General features: G+C 51.5%; 1 protein-coding gene across 1 annotated transcript in view; it reads right to left on the bottom strand.

The window, feature by feature from the left end:
- The window catches only part of LOC135235081 (prolow-density lipoprotein receptor-related protein 1-like), a 136,776-nt gene that overhangs the window by 49,220 nt on the left and 66,724 nt on the right, over nt 1-20,832 (bottom strand). Inside the window, exons 18-37 of the mRNA XM_064300278.1 lie at nt 20,433-20,558; nt 19,582-19,698; nt 18,046-18,126; nt 17,114-17,281; nt 16,663-16,845; nt 15,639-15,836; nt 14,564-14,803; nt 13,739-13,942; nt 12,039-12,243; nt 10,190-10,354; nt 9,479-9,723; nt 8,574-8,705; nt 7,397-7,624; nt 6,520-6,694; nt 4,962-5,056; nt 4,262-4,411; nt 3,594-3,734; nt 2,904-2,936; nt 1,372-1,518; nt 92-226 (exon numbers count right to left, since the gene is read on the bottom strand). Coding sequence (XP_064156348.1) covers nt 92-226; nt 1,372-1,518; nt 2,904-2,936; nt 3,594-3,734; nt 4,262-4,411; nt 4,962-5,056; nt 6,520-6,694; nt 7,397-7,624; nt 8,574-8,705; nt 9,479-9,723; nt 10,190-10,354; nt 12,039-12,243; nt 13,739-13,942; nt 14,564-14,803; nt 15,639-15,836; nt 16,663-16,845; nt 17,114-17,281; nt 18,046-18,126; nt 19,582-19,698; nt 20,433-20,558 — 3,168 coding nt within the window. The remainder of the gene's footprint in view (nt 1-91; nt 227-1,371; nt 1,519-2,903; nt 2,937-3,593; nt 3,735-4,261; nt 4,412-4,961; nt 5,057-6,519; nt 6,695-7,396; nt 7,625-8,573; nt 8,706-9,478; nt 9,724-10,189; nt 10,355-12,038; nt 12,244-13,738; nt 13,943-14,563; nt 14,804-15,638; nt 15,837-16,662; nt 16,846-17,113; nt 17,282-18,045; nt 18,127-19,581; nt 19,699-20,432; nt 20,559-20,832) is intronic.

Raw genomic sequence — 20,832 nt, 5'->3', positions numbered from 1 at the left:
TGGTGTGAGTGTGTGTGCGTGCGTGCGGATGCACCTCTCGCGTGTGTGCGTGCGAGCGCGCGTACGCTTGTGTGTGCGGGCGCGCCGTCACCTGCGATCCAGTCCACAGCGATGCCCTCCACTCGGCCGATGCCATTGGTCACCACGTCCTCGCGCCAGGTCTGGTCCCTCTTGGCCCGGCTGATGGTGCTCAGGCCCATGTCCACCCAGTAGATGGTGTCGTTGTCTGCGGAAGAGGGGGCACAGTGTGGGCCAGCCGAACCCTGAGCAGGGCTCCAAACCCAGCGAGAAGACCTTCATCTGGGAGAGGACCCCCACCTCCATAAATGGGTTTGCTGCTGTCGCTTTCATCCAGGGCCTACTGCAGGCAGCCATCTATCAGCTAGTCCGTGCGCTAGCACATGGAAGCATCTAACGTTTAATTTAATCAATACAACCATCGCACACCGGAGCTCGACTTTAAGGATCTTTCTTTCGAAGTGGGCAAGTGGGCCAGTAGGGTCAGTGCTCCAGGTACTTTCCCCAGCTACACTTCAACTGGCCCAGCTGCCAAAAACGAAAAAACCAGAACTACTTTTTAAAAGGGATTATAAAGGCTATTATTAAAAATCGGCCAATCGCTGACTAAGGACAAATGAATCTAATTATATGGACAAGCTTCATCTTTCTGAGCTAACCCTACTAGATTCGACCAATTGCAGAAATTATTTTTTTTCGAAATCATGGATGACGTCTTTAATTTTGGATTCTGAGGCCAGTCGCGGTTTAACCAAGAATAAAACTATTTTAGCGGTAATAATATGGTAATATATAAAAAATTAATATCTAGCTAGTTGGTACTTTTCGGTGCTTAATTAGCTTGGTAGCAATAAATTAAGGTAGATGAGTTGCTCAGATAGCTCCTGCTATTGTTCTAATGCTACTTCAAGAAAACAGCTGTTTTACCTTTTGAGTAAATATGTCAAACCGTTGGAAACGGATGAACGATCAAGCTGTAACATTCGTTAACGACAAGCAAGTGTCAGTATAGAAATGTTTAGGGTACTGGCCCGATTGGGCAAGTGACAGACCAATCGACTGGCCCAAATCAATCTCATAGTGACCCCAGGACTGAGGACCCTCCTTACTGTCAAGTCTTACGCACTATTAGCATTAGCATGTGTAAAGCGAATAGGTTGTATTTTATATTAAAGTCTACAACACAGAATTTATAATAAAAACAAAAAACTGTAAAAAAAAAAAAATAAATAAAATAATAATAATAAAATTAAAAAAATGAAATAAAATATTTGGATTCTGGAGGTGTTGACACCCACGCGCACACAGATCGGAGAGCAGCTCTCCACTCTCCGAGGCGGAGCGGAGGCCTACCGGCGTGGAAGTCGATGCCCACGGCCAGGGAGGTGCCGGAGACGGGCACGAGGGCGTCGGACCTGTCGGCTGGGTCCAGCGGGATTCCTCGAATGCCCTCGTGCACAGAGTAGAGCAGGAAGGAGCCAACGCCTGCGAGGACGCGACCAGAGAGACGTCAGGAATGAGCGCAGCCCCCCCACTGAGTTAACCTCACCACTGAGATTAACCCCCCTCACTGAGATTACCCCCCCTCACTGAGATTACCCCCCCACTGAGATTAACCCCCCCACTGAGATTAACCCCCCACTGAGATTAACCCCCCCCACTGAGATTAACCCCCCACTGAGATTAACCCCCCCCACTGAGATTAACCCCCCCACTGAGATTACCCCCCACTGAATTAACCCCCCACTGAGATTAACCCCCACTGAGTTAACCCCCCACTGAGTTAACACTGAGATTAACTCCCCACTGAGATTAATCCCCCAACTGAGATTAACTCCCCACTGAGATTAACCCCCCACTGAGATTAACCCCCCAAATGAGATTAACCCCCCACTGAGATTAACCCCCTCCACTGAGATTAACCCCCCACTGAGTTAACCCCCCTCCACTGAGATTAACCCCCCACTGAGTTAACCCCCCACTGAGATTAACCCCCCCACTGAGATTAACCCCCAACTGAGATTAACCCCCCACTGAGATTAACCCCCCCCACTGAGATTAACCCTCCACTGAGTTAACCCCCCACTGAGTTAACCCCCCACTGAGTTAACCCCCCCCACTGAGATTAACCCCCACTACGAGATTAACACTACCCCACTGAGATTAACACCCCCCAAGAATTAAACCCCCACTGAGATTAACCCCCCCACTGAGTTAACCCCCCACTGAGTTAACTCCCCTGATTAACCCCCCACGAGATTAACCCCCCCACTGAGTTTAATCCCCATGTAGTGTAACCCCTCCACAGTCGGTCAGGTGTATTAAGTCAGGCCCGAAGCTGTACCCTCGCAGACTGCTGGTACTCCTCAGCTGTAACCCTGCTGTCACATGCAGGTACGAGCGGGGACGGTCAACACAGCTGGCAGCCATTACCCCGCACTGCACAGGTTATCACCACACACAATAACCAGCCTCCGATTAACCAACACTGCACGGTTTATTAAACACACACACGCCTCAATTACCAACCTCCAGGTTAACCTAACCACACACGAGCTCTTACACACTGCCAGGTTACACCAAACACACCACAGTCCCAGGTACCAACTGAGCGGTGTTACACCTGACACACAACCAGCCTCCATTACCAACTGCATGCGTTACAGCTGAACACAACCATCCCCTGTACCAACACGGACAGGTTTAGACTGAAACACAGCGAACACAGCCCCATTACCAGCACTGCACAGGTTTACACCTGAAACACACACACAGCCTCCATTACCAACACTGCACAGGTTTACACCTGAAACACACACACAGCCTCCATTACCAGCACTGCACAGGTTTACACCTGAAACACACACACACACATACACACACACAGCCCCCATTACCAACACTGCACAGGTTTACACCTGAAACACACACACACAGCCTCCATTACCCACACTGCACAGGTTTACACCTGAAACACACACACACAGCCTCCATTACCAACACTGCACAGGTTTGCACCTGAAACACAAACACAGCCTCCATTACCAACACTGCACAGGTTTACACCTGAAACACAAACACAGCCTCCATTACCAACACTGCACAGGTTTGCACCTGAAACACACAAACACAGCCTCCATTACCAACACTGCACAGGTTTACACCTGAAACACACACACAGCTCCCATTACCAACACTGCACAGGTTTACACCTGAAACACACACACAGCCTCCATTACCAACACTGCACAGGTTTACACCTGAAACACACAAACACAGCCTCCATTACCAACACTGCACAGGTTTACACCTGAAACACACACACACAGCCTCCATTACCAACACTGCACAGGTTTACACCTGAAAAACACACACAGTCCCCATTACTAACACTGCACAGGTTTACACCTGAAATACACACACAGTCCCCATTACTAACACTGCACAGGTTTACACCTGAAATACACACACACACACACACATACACAAACACAGTCCCCATTACTGACACTGCACAGGTTTACACCTGAAACACACACAGTCCCCATTAGAAACATGCACACACAGACACACACCTTTCTGCACGGTCTCATTGTAGATCTTCATGTGCATCATGGGGGACGTGCTGTTCCTCATCACCTTCCAGTTTCCCCCGTCCTTCTTATCACAGGTGCCCATCTGATCTGTAGCCTGGTCCGCCCACCACAGCTTGTCTCCTGTACACCCGCACAAACGCACGCACACACACACGCACACACACCCGAACGCACACACACACACACACACACACACACAAACGCACGCACACACACACGCACACACACCCGAACGCACACACGCACGCGCACACACACACACACCCACAGGCACACCCGAACGCACACGCACACACATGCACACACGCACACACACACACACACACACACACACACACACAGGGCCGCCAATGGGATACAACAAGCAACAAACAATTTTTAGCCAGTAAGGTAAGCATTATTGTACCACAACATGAATATAAATATTAAAGTACTTCTGAATATCTCTACCCTGTGTAATATCTAAAATAAATCTGACATCTTCATCAGACTTATGTCCTGTACGAATACTACAGTATATTCTACATGGCTACCTTCTGGCTAAGTAAGACACAAACAGCCCTATTGGATTTGTCTCGTCAGAAGAACCAATAATTTCGCGCCACAGTGGACAGCCAATGAGCCAATGAGCTGCTCATGTGACTCACCCATGATAGCCAGTGCCGTAGCCTTGGTCAGTTTGCCTTTCACCCCCTCCAGGACCTCCAGCTGGCTGCCGTCCAGCCTGCAGCGGCTGATCGTGCTGTTCCCTGAACTGATCCAGTACAGCTGCTCCATGTCAAAGTCGATGGACAGGCCTGAGAGAGAGAGGGACAGACATGAGCAAGGCCTGCGCCTACCCTCCAATCCACCAGGGGGCAATCTTTTACAATGAAAAGGACAGCGTTTGCTACACATATGCGGCACAAAATCAATGGCCTTAAAAATTATTTTAAGGTTGTGGCTCCTCCAGATTCGAGGATCCCCAAAAACTGAACAGTAGTTTCAGGTTGCAAGGATTTCAGACCACCAATAAAACAATACAAGAACAGCCAAAATATCCTTGCAAATTTGTGCTATTGCATGACCAGTTCCCAATCTAAAATGTGTCGGTATTAGTAAATAATGGCTGTTTTAGAATGTCATTATGTAACCTGGATCATTTTTGTACTCCGGATCAAATTTGTTGCGACAGAGTCTCTGGTCTCAACCAATCCTGGCAATATGCAGAGGAGAGAAAAGCCACTCGATTGGACGAGGCCACAGGGCTGATTTACCCACTCACAGAGCTCAGAAGGCATCACTCTCCCACCGCAGTAAGATAAAGTGCAGTCCACAAGTTCAACCACAGCTTGCGTAGCGACTCACCCACAGGTCCTTTCTGATTGGTGAAGAGCACGGTGTGGTTGCTGCCGTCCATGTTGGCCATGCTGATATTATCCCCATCTGTCCAGTACAGCTTTCTGCAGCGGGAGGGGAGACAGAGAAACAGGCAGTTAAAGGAGAAGAAAGACTTAGCTGTGGTGAGTGTACACACAGGACCACAGGGACACGTTGTGTCATAGGGACGCACTGCACCACAGGGACACACTCCTGCACCATAGGGACAGACTGCTCCACAGGGACACACTCCTGCACCATAGGGACAGACTGCTCCACAGGGACACACTCCTGCACCATAGGGACAGACTGCTCCACAGGGACACACTCCTGCACCATGGGGACAGACTGCTCCACAGGTAAGCCCAATCTGTCGCACACAGGAAGTGTGACAGGTCCAGCCCCTGGCAACTATAGCGGTAGACCCCTATCGGCAGTGTGAGTGGGTAACCGTGGCGATGCTGGTCCAGATAGAGTGGCAGACCCGTTTTGGCAGTGTTGGCTCTCATGTGTCTCCTCAGTGGGAGTTTTTTTTTACCTCATGTACTTGCTATTTGGGGGTCAGGCCTGGTGTTTGCTCTGTTTGCTCTTTTTGATGTTTCTTGCCTTGCAACTCTGTAAAGTGTCTTTGTGACAGTTCTCTGTAAAAAGCGCTACACAAATAAAATTGAATTAAGCTGAATTGAATTACCGCGGCAACGGGGGGTCCTGACGCAGTGACCCCCCCCATACAGTGCAGTATTTACACTCTGTTCAAGCTGCACACTCATTATTTAGACAATATTCATTTGTTGTTGCATCAATGCAAAATTTTTTCTCCTGACACATTCTGCCTGGTTCTTGGAACCAGAAAATGTTGAGTGAAGTGCAGGGGTTAAGCATCTGCTTCTCATTATATGACCCCCCCCCCCAAAAAAAAAAAACTCCTGCTCTCCACACCCACCCCCCCTTGCCCCCTCCCGAGGCAAAAGCACCAAATTGGAAGCATTCTAGGGGTTGAGCAGAACCAAGAGGGAAGGGGGTGACCTAGAGCCCAAATATCTGTCACCCCCTGCCCCTGCAAACCTGCAAATGATTTACTGTGGAGGGAAGACGGAGGGAAAGATGGAGGGGGGGAGAAGCAGGAAGGGGGGGGGGTGGAGGTGAGGCAGCCTGTACCCTCCTATGACAGCAGAGGACACTGCAGAGATGGGAGGAGCTGGGGAGTATCTCTGGGCCCCTCACTGACTGCTCCAGTTTTTACTGCACGCTTTTCATTCACCCCGATAGTTTCTGTGCAATGATATTTACAAAATTTTCTGACAACCTGGTTTTACAGTGGCTGTTATCAGGGAATTCTGGGGTTTGTGGTCCAAAACTCCAAGAAGAACTACATTCTAAAGTGCTTAATCAAAATCGAATAGGTTAATATACATTTTTATGCCAGTAATGACATCAAAAACCCCAGGAAGTGACACAGCTGTTCTCTGAGTGGATCGGGTTGGGTTGGGTTGGGTTGGGTTGGGTTGGGTCGGGTTGGGTCGTGTCTGTCGCCCGTTCCACTCACCCAAGGATGGGGTGCAGGACCAGGCAGTGGGGCTTGTCCAGACCCTGGATCACAGCGTTTTTAAAGGAGCCGTCCAGCCGGGCCACATTGATCTGCTTCTTGTTGGCATCGTAGCTGGTCCAGAAAATGTTCCGGGACACCCAGTCTATCGCCAAGCCGTGAGAATTCGGCAGGTCTGGGGGAAAAAGACACGTCACACACTTCAAATTCACCCAAAGAAACACATACACCTTCACTCAACACACACACACACACAACACACACACACTTTCACTCAACACACACACACAACACACACACACACAAACACACACACACACACACACACATCCACACAACACACAAACGCATAAACACACACAATCACCCACATATTCGCACACACAACACACACAAGCACTCCCACACACTCACACGCGCAAACACATAGACAAATACATATGCGTGAATACATGAACAATCATAATACAACCTGAGCAATGCACACACACACACACACGCACATACATACACACAAAAAAGGCTCTAACACGCGTGTGCGTTTCAGCGCGGCGCTGATTGGACAGCCCGAGCCTGGATCAGGCCCCCCGCGCGCGCGGGACTACCTGCTGACACAACCGTCTCCACCCCCGTGCGGGACTACCTGCTGACACCACCGTCTCCACCCCCGCGCGCGGGACTACCTGCTGACACCACCGTCTCCACCCCCGCGCGGGACTACCTGCTGACACCACGGTCTCCACCCCCGCGCGCGGGACTACCTGCTGACACCACGGTCTCCACCCCCGCGCGCGGGACTACCTGCTGACACCGCGGTCTCCACCCCCGCGCGGGACTACCTGCTGACACCGCGGTCTCCACCCCCGCGCGGGACTACCTGCTGACACCACCGTCTCCACCCCCGTGCCGTTGATGAAGGCGCGCCTGATGCTCTGCGTCCGGACGTCCGACCAGTAGACGCGGCTCTCCAGCGCGTCGTAGTCCAGCACCGTCACGTTGTCGATGTCCGGCACGGTGAAGGAGATGATGTAGTTGTAGTACGGGTTGTCGATGTCCACGCCCCGGATCTCGATCTGCCGAGCGTAGAGCAGGAACTGGCGGGACTCTGCGGGGAGGGGCGGAGGATAACAGAAACCTAGACTTACCCCCTCTGACAACCGCACGATAATGAAGGAACTGTCCAGACCTGGGTCAAATACGTATTTGTTTTGGATTCAAATACTTTTCTGTGCTCAATTGATCTCGCCTGGTGTAATTGAGCCTGCCAATATAACCAGAAGGCGGGGTTTGCACTTTTTGAGAGTATTTCATTGGTTCCAATACACCAGATCAATAGAGTGTAGAAAAGTGTAGAAAATTACTTGAACCCAAAACAAACACGTATTTGACCCAGGTCTGGAACTATCCTATCATTTATATAAATGCATCTACAACAAGACCTGAACCAGCACAGTTTACAACTTCCACAGCCTCAAGTGACAGACGTCATTCTAGGCGCCCCTAGTGGTCAAACAACATTAGTGCAGTCGCCACAAAGTCACACAGTCATAGTGTGACAGACAATACTGTTTCTAAATATGCCCCATGCCTGTGTGGATCGGTGGGACTTAGTAAATACCACCTACAGACCTCGGGTAGCTGGTTCTTTTCCTAAACCGCACAAACAAATAAATGGACATTATCAATTAAAGTGTTATCCGATTGGACATTGCTCAACTTCCCACTTGTAGGTGAGCAGCGATTGGTTATTATGGATGGTAAATGGACTGCATTTATATAGCGCTTTTATCCAAAGCGCTTTACAATTGATGCCTCTCATTCGCCAGAGCAGTTAGAGGTTAGGGGTTAGGTGTCTTGCTCAAGGACACTTCGACATGCCCAGGGCGGGGTTTGAACCGGCAACCCTCCGACTGCCAGACAATCGGTCTTACCTCCTGAGCTATATCGCCCCGGTTATTAGCCATCTGAGAGCGATGGAACCGGAAATGGGCGGGAAAAACGAGACGGTGGGGGGAGGACGGCACGCGACCCCCCCGCCCGAGTGCAGGCCTTACCGTAGCAGGTGTGCCCGTCGGCCTGGAGCTTCATGAGGTGGGGGCAGGCGCAGGAGAAGGTCTGGTGGTAGTTGATCAGACACAGGTGGGAGCAGGGCCCCCTGCCTCCGTTTGCGGCACAGGGGTTTGGGGCTGGGTGGGGGGGAAGGGGGGGGGGGAGGCGGGGGGAGACAGCGAGACTCGCGTTAAAAGAGTCACGAGCGCTGGCGCACCATGTCCCAAACAGCTACGTGACACAAACCCGAAATGACCCCTCTCTCAGCTACATACAACACGGCTGCTCACTACTGTAACATGTGCTGCATACATGGTTTCAATAGAAGGGCTGGGTGGCGGAGGAGGAGGAGGATACCCGTGAAAGATAAATATTAAGTGTTCTAGAGGGTGTTGAGAAAGGTTAACTGCTCTAGAGTGTGCTATCTGTGAGATATTAACTGCTATAGAAGCGCTGAGAAAGACTGACCATTCTAGAGAGTGCTATCTCTGAAAAACAAACTGTTCTAGAGGGTGCTATCTGTGAAAGATTAACTATTCTAGATGGCTCTATCTATGAAAGATTAACTGTGAAACCGTGGCACTATCTGTGAAAGATTAACTGTCCTAGATGGTGCTATCTGTGAAAGATTAACTGTCCTAGATGGTGCTATTTGTGAAAGATTAACTGTTCTACATGGTGCTATCTGTGAAAGGCTAACAGTTCTACATGATGCTATCTGTGAAAGATTAACTGTGAAACAGGCACTATCTGTGAAAAAATAACTGTGAAACAGGCACTATCTGTGAAAGATTCACTGTGAAACAGGCACTATCTGTGAAAGATTAACTGTGAAACAGGCACTATCTGTGAAAGATTCACTGTGAAACTGGTACTATCTGTGAAAGACGGGACGGGCTCATGCGCTCACCCTGGGGCTGCCTGGACGGGTGGTACACTTGCAGGTCAAACGGCTGGGTGTTGGTCCTCTGCACCACGGTCACGTTCAGCCCGGTCCACTTGTTGGCCTTGGCCAGGGTGTTGGTGCGCCAGTCGGTCCAGTACACGTCCCCCCCGTACATGGTGACGGCGAAGGGGTGCGACAGGTACTCATGACCCCGCAGAACCTCCATCAGCCCCGAGCCGTCATACCGCGCAGAGTATATGGCGTCTGACCTGTGAAGTCATGAACAGAGAGGGAGAGGGAGAGAGAGAGAGAGAGAGAGAGAGAGAAAGAGTGATAGAGAGAGAGAGAGGGTGTGTGAGACAGAGAGAGGGTGAGAGATAGAGAAAGAGGGTGTGAAAGAGAGAGAGAGGGTGAGAGAAAGAGAGAGGGTGCGAGAGAGAGAGAATGTGAGAGTGAGAGAGGGGGAGAGAGAGAAAGAGTGTGTGAGTGAGAGAGAGAGAAACAGAGGGAGAGAGATACTCTATTTCATTTTCCAGTCCATGCTCAGTAAGTTAGGCCCAGGCTGACTGTGTAGAAATGTTCCCAAGCCTGGCATGAAATCTAAGGTGCCTTGTTTTACACCAGAAGCAACAGATCCGTCCTGTCAAACACAACCACATGCCACAGGACGGAGCGTGGCAGCGGGGTGGCAGACGAACGCCCGTCCGTCCGTCCGTCGGTTCGCGGGGGGCCTACCTGGCGTCGATCCACAGGATGCGGAGCTCCAGGTAGTCCACGGTCAGGCCGTTGGGCCAGCCGCCGCTGCCCGTCTCCCGGTGGACCGTGCGCCGGCCCTCCCCGCTCATGGACGCCGCCTCGATCCTCGGGAGGCTCGCGTCCCAGTCCGTCCAGAAAAGGATTCTGGGAAGCGATTGGGAGGAGCAAAACGCCAAATTAAACTTGCTCTCTAAGGAGCCCAAAGCAAGGACAAGACAACATTTAAAATGTTTGAAATACAAACAAAAAATACATTCAATTTGATTAAAAATGAGAAAGAGTTAAAGAAAAGAGATTTAACAAAAAAATAGTGTAGGTGCCACAAAACATTTACCATCACTTACCATTAAATTAATTAAAAATTCAGAAAGAAACTAGAGAAATACAAAATTACATTTGAATGAACACTAAATGACGCTATGTTAATCACAGTAAACACTACTGTGTTAATCACACAGAACGTCGCTATGTTAATCACAGTAAACACTACTGTGTTAATCACACAGAACGTCGCTATGTTAATCACAGTAAAGACCCCCGGTGGGTTTATAACAGCATGCAGTGTAGCACCAGCCCAGTGAGTCACACAAAGAGACACGCCCTGCTCAGACTCGACCATCTGGGACTTGCACCACCCCCGCCCTCAGCGCTCTGTCACTAAAGCTCCCGGGTGCCGGCATGGCAACGGTGGTCATCCCGAGCCCTCATTCGTGCTCTGATTCCGCCCACATTCGTGCTCTGATTCCGCCCTCATTCGTGCACTGATCCCGAGCCCTCATTCCTGCTCTGACTCCACCCTCATTCGTGCTCTGACCCCGCCCTCATTCGTGCTCTGACCCCGCCCTCATTGGTGCTCTGACTCCGCCCTCATTCATGCTCTGACTCCGCCCTCATTCATGCTCTGAACCTGCCCTCATTCGTGCTCTGACTCCGCCCTCATTCCTGCTCTGACTCCGCCCTCATTCGTGCTCTTACCCTGCCGTTATAACATCGACTTCTTTAATCAGCCTTCAGGTAATTAGCAATAATTAATTTCTATTTTTGTCCCCCTTCAGTTTCACTCACAGTATGACAGTTTATGGGCTGCTCACATTCACCTGACTTAGTTGGACCGAGTTGTTAATTAGTGTACAGCCTGTACCCTTCCAAATAAACAATCTGTTATACTGTTCCCTGGGCATGCACAGGGCACATGTATGCAGTTTAGCAACGTGACATTTCCAAAAAATTAACAATGTAAACAACGGGGATAATTAAGCAGTAAATAATTAGACTAATTATGTAATGGCGAGGGAGAGAAGACCTCAACACAGACAACACACAGGCTAAAGGAAGTGAGTTCAACAGCGTACAGCCTATAGGAAGTGAGTTCAACAGCGTACTGGCTACAGGAAGTGAGTTCAACAGCGTACAGGCTACAGTAAGTGAGTTCAACAGCATACAAGCTACAGGAAGTGACTTCAACAGCCTACAGACTACAGGAAGTGAGATCAACACTCACTGCATGAGATTCAGGAAGGACACTGACATTGCATTAACATCAGCCACAACATCCGATCAGTTAATGCATTTTGAAATTAATCTGTATATATTCGTTGCATTCTTTAAACTCTTTATTTTAATTTTATTTTTTGTTTTGTCTGAAAAGTTATAAACAGCAACACTAATAATGATATGTATATAATTTTTACTATTATTTATTTATTAATAATAATATTCACGAGAGTGTAAATAATTCATTGTTGTTCTTCTTATTCTTCTTCTGATTATTATTGCAGCTGCTGTTATCGTCACTGTTATTATCTTTCGGATGCTCTGGGGTGCTCACCCGTATCGGGGGTCCAGGGCGATGGCTCGGGGGTGCTCCACCTCCCCGGCCAGCAGGGTGGTGCGCATGGTGCCGTCCAGCTTGGCCACCTCGATCTGGTCCAGGTTGCTCTCCACCCAGTAGATGTTCCCGGCGATCCAGTCCACCGCCAGGCCCTCGGGCGTGGCCAAGCCGTACTGGATCACCACCTCGAAGCTGGTCAGGGCTGGGCAGAACACACAGGCCGCGTTCAGGAACTTCATAGGAGAACGTGTTCAGGGCCTTCATTACAGAATGCGTTCAGGAACTTCTTAAGAGAACATGTTCAAGGCCTTCATTACATAATGCGTTCAGGTACTTCATAAGAGAACATGTTCAGGGCCTTCATTATAGAATGCGTTCAGATACTTCATAACAGAACGTGTTCAGGGCCTTCATTACAGAATGCTTTCAGGTACTTCATAACAGAACATAACAGAACATGTTCAGGGCCTTCATTACAGAATGCGTTCGGGTACTTCATAACAGAACATAACAGAACATGTTCAGGGCCTTCATTACAGAATGCGTTCGGGTACTTCATAACAGAACGTGTTCAAGATGAAAATTCATCACAACCTAAATCATCTCCATTACCCTTCACTGAAGTGCCTAAAATGGAAAGCGACACCGTGGACCAGACATAAATCAGAAGCGCCCAGGGTAAACTGCTCTCTCTTGGGCTCTGGTGGCAGATGAGGCCTGTAATCAGAGCGGGCGGCTGATGATGATCCTGACTGGGGGGCGATTAAAGGGCACTGTGGACTGTGCTACAGGAAAGAGGCTCCGCCCCGCTAGCTACCGCCGGTGACCAGCGCGGCGGGGGGGGAGGGGCTCTGCGTATCGGGTTGACGTCGAGCAGCGTTTACAGGGAACCTGCTTGGGCCTGTAAGAGCTGGAGATGGTTAAGTAAGAGGCGTGGGGCCGGCGCTGGTCAGCAGGACGTGTGTTTGTGAAGAGCGAGGACCAGGCTGGAAACTGGCACAGCGACATCCGCCCGCAGCAGCGGCTACTCTGCCCCCAAAGCCCCAAACAAGCTCTCCCACAACCACACCATCCCCCAACCCCAACCCTCTCCCACAACCACACCATCCCCTAAACCCAACCCTCTCCCACAACCACACCATCCCCCAACCCCAACCCTCTCCCACAACCACACCATCCCCTAAGCCCAACCCCAACCCTCTCCCACAGCCACACCATCCCCTAAACCCAACCCCAAACCTCTCCCACAACCACACCATCCCCCAACCCCAACCCTCTCCCACAGCCACACCATCCCCTAACCCAACCCCTCTCCCACAACCACACCATCCCCTAACCCCAACCCTCTCCCACAACCACACCATCCCCCAACCCCAACCCTCTCCCACAACCACACCATCCCCCAACCCCAACCCTCTCCCACAACCACACCATCCCCTAAGCCCAACCCCAACCCTCTCCCCCAACCACACCATCCCCTAAGCCCAACCCCAACCCTCTCCCACAGCCACACCATCCCCTAAGCCCAACCCCAACCCTCTCCCACAACTACACCACTGCTGGAGCACACTGTCCCCTAACCCCAACCCTAACCCAAAAATACAGCCCTCATAATCAGATAGACCACAGTGTGCGTTAACACAGACCAGTAAGGACCCTGAGAGAACACCCGTCACCCCCCCGCCGGCAGAACTCACCGCCGTTCTCCGACAGCTTCCCGCGGTAGATCTTGTCCTCCACCACGTCGGTCCAGTAGAGGGAGCTCTGGTTGAGGTGGAAGTCCAGGGCGATGGTGTTGCGGAGACCGGGCACCAGGACGCTGAACTCGCCCTTGTACAGGTCGATCCGCCGGATCTCGTGGCGGTTGGAGAAGATGATGAAGGGGGGGAAGGGATCTGGCGGTGCAGGGGCGCAGAAAGCATGGATCAGACATTCGGGTTCGATCTTTCCGTCAGCACAAGATAACTGAGCCACAAATTAACCCCCGAAAAAAGGACCCATAAACCTGCACATCAGCACTGCAGCGGCACGTCTCCAGTGCTGCACAACATCAATAAAGCATCCCCCATATCCCTGAAGACCAGTGCTGCACCAGGACCAGCTCTTTCAGCTCCTGTCCAGACCCCACTCATTTACAGTCCAATGTGGATTCTGACCCAGGATCAGTTTCCAAGAACACAATTTACATAAAAACCTGAAGAGTTTCATAGGTATTTGCCACAGTACTCTCTCAATAAAAAATAAAGCACACAGGCAAAAGCTTTTCTATATACTACATACCAACCAGTATTCTTAACACACGCATAGCTATCACTGATTACTCTGTCGCTAGTGGGAGGGGCAATGACATCACGCAGACGGACCCTCCCCTCTCCCAGCCCTCAGACTCTTGCAGCCCTCTCCCCTCTCCTCCCCAGACCCCGCCCCTCCCCTCCTCACCCAGGCTCTTGCAGCCCCCCCCTCCCCCCTCCCCCTCCCAGCCCCCCCCTCCCTCCTCCCCCTCTCCTCTCCCTGCGCTCCAGGCCTGCAGCTCTCCCTGTCGGGCTCCAGGGCCCAGCCCTCGTAGCAGGAGCACTTGACGGTGTTCTTCTCCTGCTCGCAGCGCTGGCTGCACTTGAGGTGCTTGGCGCAGAAGCTCTGGATCTGGCAGGTCTTGTTGTCGGTGCCCAGCTCCATGCCCAGTGGGCAGGAGCACAGGATGCCCTCGCCCGGCGCCACCGTGCAGTTGTGGCTGCAGCCGCCATTTTCCAATGAGCAGAGATCTGAGAGTGATAGAAGGAAGAAGGACAGGCAGATGTATTACAACGACATACATTGGAACAGCACTGCATTCATATCCTTTGTTGTGCCTTTCAGGATCTCAGCACACTGAAGTGAGGGGGAGTTACAGATGGGAAGAGCCCCAGTGCATGCTGGTCTATTGGAGTGCCCCCGTGCATGTTGGTCTAATGGAGTGCCCTGGTGCATGCTGGTCTATTGGGGTGCCTTGGTGCACACTGGCACCAAGGCACACTAGTGGAGTGCCCTGGTACATGTGGTCCAGTGGAGTGCCCCAGTGCATGCTGGTCTATTGCACTGGGCTAGTCAAGTGCCCCATCCCCTACATGCTGGGCTTGTCGAGTGCCCCTGTGCATGCTGGTCTAGTGGAGTGCCCCTGGAGTATGCTGGTCTAGTTGAGTGCCCCAGTGCATGGTGGTATAGTGGAGTGCCCTGGTACATGCTGGTCCAGTGGAGCCCCCCAGTGCATGCTGGTCTAGTGGAGTGTCCCAGTGCATGATGGTCTAGTGGAATGGCCCAGTGCATGCTGGTCTATTTGGAGTGCCCCAGTGCATGCTGGTCTATTGGGAGTGCCCCGGTGCATGCTGGTCTAGTGGAGGCTCCCAGTGCATGTTGGTCTATTGGGAGTGCCCCAGTGCATGTTGGTCTATTGGAATGCCCCAGTGCATGTTGGTCTAGTGGAGTGCCCCAGTGCATGCTGGTCTATTGGAGTGCCCCAGTGCATGTTGGTCTAGTGGAGTGCCCCAGTGCATGTTGGTCTAGTGGAGTGCCCCAGTGCATGCTGGTCTATTGGAATGCCCCGGTGCATGTTGGTCTCACCGCAGAGCTTCTCGTCGGAGCCGTCGGGGCAGTCGTCGGTGCCGTCGCACAGCTTCTCGGCGGGCAGGCAGACGGACTCGTTGCCGGCGCACAGGTGGTGGGACAGCTTGCAGGAGACCACCTCGCAGTTCTCCTCGTCCGAGCCGTCCTCGCAGTCGCTGTCCCCGTCGCACACCCAGGCCTTGCTGATGCAGCGCGCTGCGCGAGACACACACGCACCCGTCACAGCCAATCCTAGTGGAACCGGGCTACAGGACAGCGTTTTTTTTAACCAATCGCACGCATCGGTGGGTGGGGTCAGAGGTCAACCCCCACCGTCGACGTCCAGCCACGCCCCTCCAGCATCCTGCAGGCCGACGTATTGGAATGAGCCACACAGAAGCCATTACGATGTGACAGCGCACACCGTTGCCCTTAGCAACGGTGGGGCCCCACGGCCCTCATGTTACATGTACCTCCATTCCAGCACTTATCGTAATTAGATTTTTCATCCTAATGTTGTAGCTTGCACTTTCTCCTAGTTTGACTCAGCATAAGTTAGGTCAGAATAATGTTCACTGTGTGAACTGAACTGTTATTTGCTGTGAATAGCTGTACAAAATGAGTATTGTAGCTTATCAAACCTGTGTTTTGTAGTTGTTCCAATGACCTTGATATGCACTTTTGTACGTTGCTTTGGATAAAAAGCGTCTGCTAAATTAATGTAATGTAATGTAATGCTTCATATCAAACCCCACCCTTTGACATTCTACCTCCTAGTCCGATCCAGAGCTTTGAAAGGACCGGACTACAGGACAGTGTTTTTAACCAATAGCACACGTCGTTGGGTGGGGTCAGAGGTCAAGCCCCACCATCGACATCCAGCCACGCCCCTCCGGCACCCTGCAGGCTGACGTACTAGGATGAGCCACACAGAAGCCATTACTATGTGACATCGCACACCGTTGCCCTTAGCGACGGCGGGGGCCCCGGGGGGAGCCCTAGCGGCTGGTCGGAAAGGCCGGGGGGGGGGGGCGGCGCTCACCGGAGTCCCGGCAGCCGAACTTGACGGCGGGGTCGCAGGTGTGCGGCACGCCCTCGCAGCTCTTCTCGTCGCTCAGGTCCACGCAGTCGGTGTCGCCGTCGCAGTGCCAGCGCAGCGGGATGCACAGCCCGTCCATGCGGCACTGGAACTCGTCGACGTGGCAACCGCCCGGGGGACGCGTGGCTGTCGACCAATCAGGGCGCAGACACAGAAAAGGGGACGACACGTCACTACCAAGGCAAGACACTACCGAGAGAAAACATAACCAAGGGACTGAGATATCGATGTTTATCCACCGAGCTGGAGAGGGGCGGCCACGATCGCTTTTGATTGGTCGGATTGCGCTCACTGGCCACACCTCTCAGGCTGTGATAGGTTAAAATCCCCCCAGCTGCGCACACCAGGGCGCTGTTGCTGGGCGGTTGCTGGGCGGGGCCTCAGCAGGGCTCACCCTGATTGGTGCAGTTGGCGTGCGTCTCGTCGCTGTAGTCGCCGCAGTCGTTGTCGCCGTCGCAGGTCCAGTACTCCGGGATGCAGCGGCCGCTGTTGCACTTGAACTGCGCGCTGGAGCAGGAGTGGCTGCAGCCTGCCTCGTCACTGTTATCACCACAGTCATTATCTACAGTGCGCACACACACACACACACGCGTGCACACACACACACATACACACACGCGTGCGCATACACACACACACATACACACACACACACACACACATATATACCCACACGCACACACATACGCATACCCACACACATATACACACACACACACACACACACACACGCGCGTGCGCATACACACACACACACACGCGCATACACACACACACATACACACACACACATACACATACCCACACACATACGCATACCCACACACATATACACACACACACACACAAGAAAATGAAGACACAATGTCACCATCCATCATTTCTAGGTTGAATGAGAAAGGAAAAGCAATCCGTGTTTTTACAAAAAAGAATTAAAATTTGATTATGTGGACGTGACACGTAGTGTCCTTCATATCACATGGAAATCTCCTCCTCCAAACTCAGATGTCTGTTCGTGTTACTGCTATATTAAAAGTCAGTTATTCCCCATGTTATGACTGAAGCCAAGTCTAAGTCTCACTAACGGGTTTCTGGTCTAGTGAGAAAGATTTGGCCTTTGGCCCTTAAAGGAACCTTTTCCCAACCTTTCCCAAGTAACACGTTTCCCAACCTCACAGAGCAAAGCACTAATACAAATCCCAATTTAAATGGGGAAAACACAGCTCTTCGTTACAACGGAACACTTCAGATGCTTTTAATGTGAAGCGAAACGCCCCAGAGAAAGCAGAAGCCAGTCAGGAGAGTTGGAGAGGGGTGGGCACTCACCGTTGTCGCAGCGCCAGTTGATGTTGATGCAGCGGCCGTTGTTACAGGTGAACTGGGTGAGAGGGAAGCAGGTGGGGTAGGCTGGGATAGACAGAAGCATTTCACCGTAAAATGATAAACCCAAGAAGCCAAACCATAACGTCTAAGAGACCAAAAACATCTGAGAAATCAACAATTTGTGAGTGTGTGTGCGTGTGTGCATGTGCGTGTGTGTGTGTGTGCGTGTGTGTGTGCATGTGTGTGTGTGTGTGTGTGTGTGAGTGCATATGTGTTTGCATGCTGTTCTTTTCATTGTAATATGCTAAAAAATTTGTTAAAAACAATTCACAGTGAGCACAAGCACAGGAAACAGAAATAAAACTTCCCTTGATCCCGCACACCTGTGATGAGAGGATACTAGTCATTTCACTGCTTCCATAAAAATCGTTATTTCCAGTCAAATCCGTCTGGATGTGCTTGGCCACACCACAGTCTAATGCATACCAAATCCATTCCATTTCCCATTAGCCAGAGACATCCCAAGGAATCAAATGTGCAGAAGCTGGTCTACTGGAGTCAAAATGGCTCCTCAGGACATTCAGCACAGAGACAGGACGGTGCCATTTCGTGACCTCATTATCCAAAAGGGCTCTGTATCCTGGGGAGGCAGCCCGGATGAATATTTATGACAGGGCTTCTCCGCATCTACAAATGTGCGTGATGTCTGGGCCCAGCTACGAGATCCCTTCATTTATAATGATTTTCAGCCCTGTGACCAAAGGGCACCCCAAACTCAGCCAAACAGCACCCAAAACTCAACCAAACAGAACCCAAAACTCAACCAAACAGAACCCAAAACTCAACCAAACAGCACCCAAAACTCAACCAAACAGAACCCAGAACTCAACCAAACAGAACCCAAAACTCAACCAAACAGAACCCAGAACTCAACCAAACAGAACCCAAAATTCAACCTAACAGCACCCAAAACTCAACCAAACAGAACCCAAAATTCAACCTAACAGCACCCAAAACTCAACCAAACAGCACCCCAAACTCAACCTAACAGCACCCAAAACTCAACCAAACAGAACCCAAAACTCAACCAAACAGCACCCAAAACTCAACCAAACAGAACCCAGAACTCAACCAAACAGAACCCAAAATCAACCTAACAGCACCCAAAACTCAACCAAACAGAACCAAAATTCAACCTAACAGCACCCAAAACTCAACCAAACAGCACCCAAAACTCAACCAAACAGAACCCAGAACTCAACCAAACACAACCCAAAACTCAACCAAACAGAACCCAAAACTCAACCAAACAGAACCCAAAACTCAACCAAACAGCACCCAAAACTCAACCAAACAGCACCCAAAACTCAGCCAAACAACACCCAAAACTCAGCCAAACAACACCAAAACTCAACCAAACAGCACCCAAAACTCAACCAAACAGAACCCAGAACTCAACCAAACAGAACGGAAAGCGCAACCAAAGACGACAGCGCTGCACAAACTGATAACTGAAGCGCTGTTTGAACAGCAGCTCACCGCAGGAGGCCGGCTCGTCCGAGCGGTCGCCGCAGTCGTCGTCCAGGTCACAGGTCCAGGAGACGGGGATGCAGCGGCCGCTGGCGCAGGAGAACTGGTTGGGGGGGCACGTCCGAGCTGGGGTTGGGGGGGGGGGTGCAGTAGTCCCAAAGTCACAATCACGTTGAGCCGGAGAGTTAGCCTGCTCTCAACCCGTCCCTAGTGACCCCCCCTCATCCCAAAATAGCCCCCCCCGGAGCATGGACATTGTGCCCGACTCTTCTCTGTCTAACGGAAATACCATCTGCTCTCGTCCTGCAGGGATACTCCCAGAGTTTATGTCCTGCCGTGAACTCCCCCGACACACCCGCCCCAAAATCTGTAATGGAATGACCCTGTTTGGCAGACACGTACAAGGGGTATTTTACAAACCTCGCTGTGGTCAGGCCACGGTCACGGTGTGAAAAGGCTATGGTCAGAGTGTGGGCAGGGTGTGGTAAGAGTATCATCAGGGTGTGGTCAGAGGGTGGGCAGGCTATGGTAAGAGTATCATCAGGGTGTGGTCAGAGTGTGGGCAGGCTATGGTAAGAGTATCATCAGGGTGTGGTCAGAGTGTGGGCAGGCTATGGTAAGAGTATCATCAGGGTGTGGTCAGAGTGTGGGCAGGCTATGGTAAGAGTATCATCAGGGTGTGGTCAGAGTGTGGGCAGGCTATGGTAAGAGTATCATCAGGGTGTGGTCAAGGTGTGGTGAGACTACGGTAAGAGTATCATCAGGGTGTGGTCAGGGGGTGGGGTCAGGTTATGGTTATGGTGTGGTCAGGGGGTGGGGTCAGGCTATGGTTATGGTGTGGTCAGGCCCCGGTCAGCTACCTGAGCAGGTGGTGTTGGACTCGTCCTCGTCGTTGCCGCAGTCGTTGTCGCCGTCGCAGAGCCAGCGCAGCGGGATGCAGCGGTTGTTCTGGCACTTGAAGCGGTCCGTGGGGCAGGTGTGCTGGTCTGTGGGGGCCGTAGGAACAGGGTCACTTTTTCCAAAATGTACTCCCCTGCATAACCATCACATAACCATCACTCTCTAACTCTCTACACACACGCGCACACGCCGCCCCCCGCATTAAACCGTCAGTGACTGCACACTCTTACTGACAGACAAGCGAACCTTGACCTCAGAGAGAGAGGAGGGGCCACAGGAGGGAGCTGCTGAAGCACCTACTGTACTCAGAGAGAGAGCGAGGAGTGCAAGGAGAGATGCGTCAAGAGAACGTCGGGAGAG

Source organism: Anguilla rostrata, chromosome 11, assembly GCF_018555375.3.
Source record: "Anguilla rostrata isolate EN2019 chromosome 11, ASM1855537v3, whole genome shotgun sequence".
Taxonomy (NCBI): Eukaryota; Metazoa; Chordata; class Actinopteri; order Anguilliformes; family Anguillidae; genus Anguilla; species Anguilla rostrata.
Note: the sequence above shows the minus strand (reverse complement) of the source record. Positions and strands in the feature narration are given on the sequence as shown.